The sequence below is a fragment of the Rattus norvegicus genome, chromosome 11 (genome assembly GCF_021556685.1).
Source record: "Rattus norvegicus strain SHRSP/BbbUtx chromosome 11, alternate assembly SHRSP_T2T, whole genome shotgun sequence".
In the NCBI taxonomy this organism is placed as follows: domain Eukaryota; kingdom Metazoa; phylum Chordata; class Mammalia; order Rodentia; family Muridae; genus Rattus; species Rattus norvegicus.
Window position 1 is genome coordinate 810,074 of NC_141544.1, and position 1,301 is coordinate 811,374.

Below are 1,301 nucleotides of genomic sequence, written 5' to 3' on the forward strand. Positions count from 1 at the left end.
ATTTACCTATATAAAGTTTGAGTGAGTTTTTTTCCCCATACCTTGGCTACTGTGAATAGTTGTGAACTGAGCGTGAGTGTGTAGATGCCTCTGATTTACCAACCTCAGTTCCCAAGCTTCATATAACTGGATTATAGGATAATTTTATGCTTACTTTTCAGGAGTGTCCATACCATTTTCCATGGGCTAGGATTAAAGCTAGCTTCATTGTCCTTGCAATTTCTGTTTCCTCAAAGATTAGACCACAAGACAGTGGACCAGGATGCCGTGGCCTACCACACTATGTCTACAGCCAAGAAGAAGAGGATGTCTCTGAGGAGGATGAGCACACCATCCTTCCAGAAGCGGAGGAGGAGGAGGCCTTCTCTCCAGGGCCTGGGGGACATTGTGGCTTGCAGAATTTCTCACGGATGAAAGGAAGGTGATGAGCCTGTCACCCAATGGAAGGCCATCATTCTAGATCAACTGCCAACAAATCCCTCTCTCTATCTGGTCAAGTATGACAGAATTGACTGTGTCTACGGACTGGCACTTCACAGCGATGAGAGGATTTTAAAACTTAAGGTCTTTACTCACAAAGTATTGTTTCCTCAAGTGAAAGACGCCCATCTCGCAAGTGCCATGGTTGGCCGAGCTGTGGAGCATAAATTTGAGGGCAAACATGGCTCTAAGGAGAACTGGAGGGGGGTGGTCCTAGCCCAGGTGCCGATCATGAAGGGCTGGTTTTACATCACCTACGAGAAAGATCCAGTCCTATACATCTACCAGCTCCTGGATGATTACGCAGAAGGTAACCTCAGTACCATTTCAGAGAATCCTCCAGCAGAGGTGAAGTCTGACATTGACAGCGACATCTTAACTGGTCAATGTGTGCAGTTCACCAGAAGCGACGGGTCCAAACAGATCGACAAAGTCATTTACCAAGTTCTAGCCAAGCCTTCTGTGTAGTTCACCAAGTTTGATGGCGACATCCACATCTACGTCTATAATCTGGTGGAAAAGATCCGTTAAGGTGAAATGCAAAAAGTGAGGGGGACATAGATGGGTAATTTATAGGATTGGGGGAAAATGTATGTTTTTCTGTGTTTCAGATACCCAAGGGCCTTTGACAACCCCAGTATCTTTTCCAGTTGAATTTGTTTTGCTTTAAAAATTAAAATGTGCGATGTGACGTGTTGTGTGTGAACACTTTGGTGGAGGAGACCGACTGTGGTGGATGGAACATGGAGAGGAAGCCGGAAAGGTCAAGGCTGTGAACAGTAAGTCTAATGTCACGTAGACTAAAACAAACAGGACTGAGC

General features: G+C 45.4%; 1 protein-coding gene across 1 annotated transcript; it reads left to right on the forward strand.

The window, feature by feature from the left end:
- The first annotated feature begins 621 nt into the window (after window positions 1–621).
- Window positions 622–948, forward strand: LOC148002398 (Y-linked testis-specific protein 1-like). Its single transcript, XM_087577152.1, has one exon. It carries the CDS (start codon window positions 622–624, stop codon window positions 946–948), a length of 327 nt encoding a protein of 108 aa, XP_087433278.1.
- The last annotated feature ends 353 nt before the right edge of the window (window positions 949–1,301 follow it).

Coding starts and splice junctions, on each gene's coding strand:
- LOC148002398 (XM_087577152.1), top strand. CDS start 622: ATGGTTGGCCGAGCTGTGGAGCATAAATTTGAGGGCAAACATGGCTCT.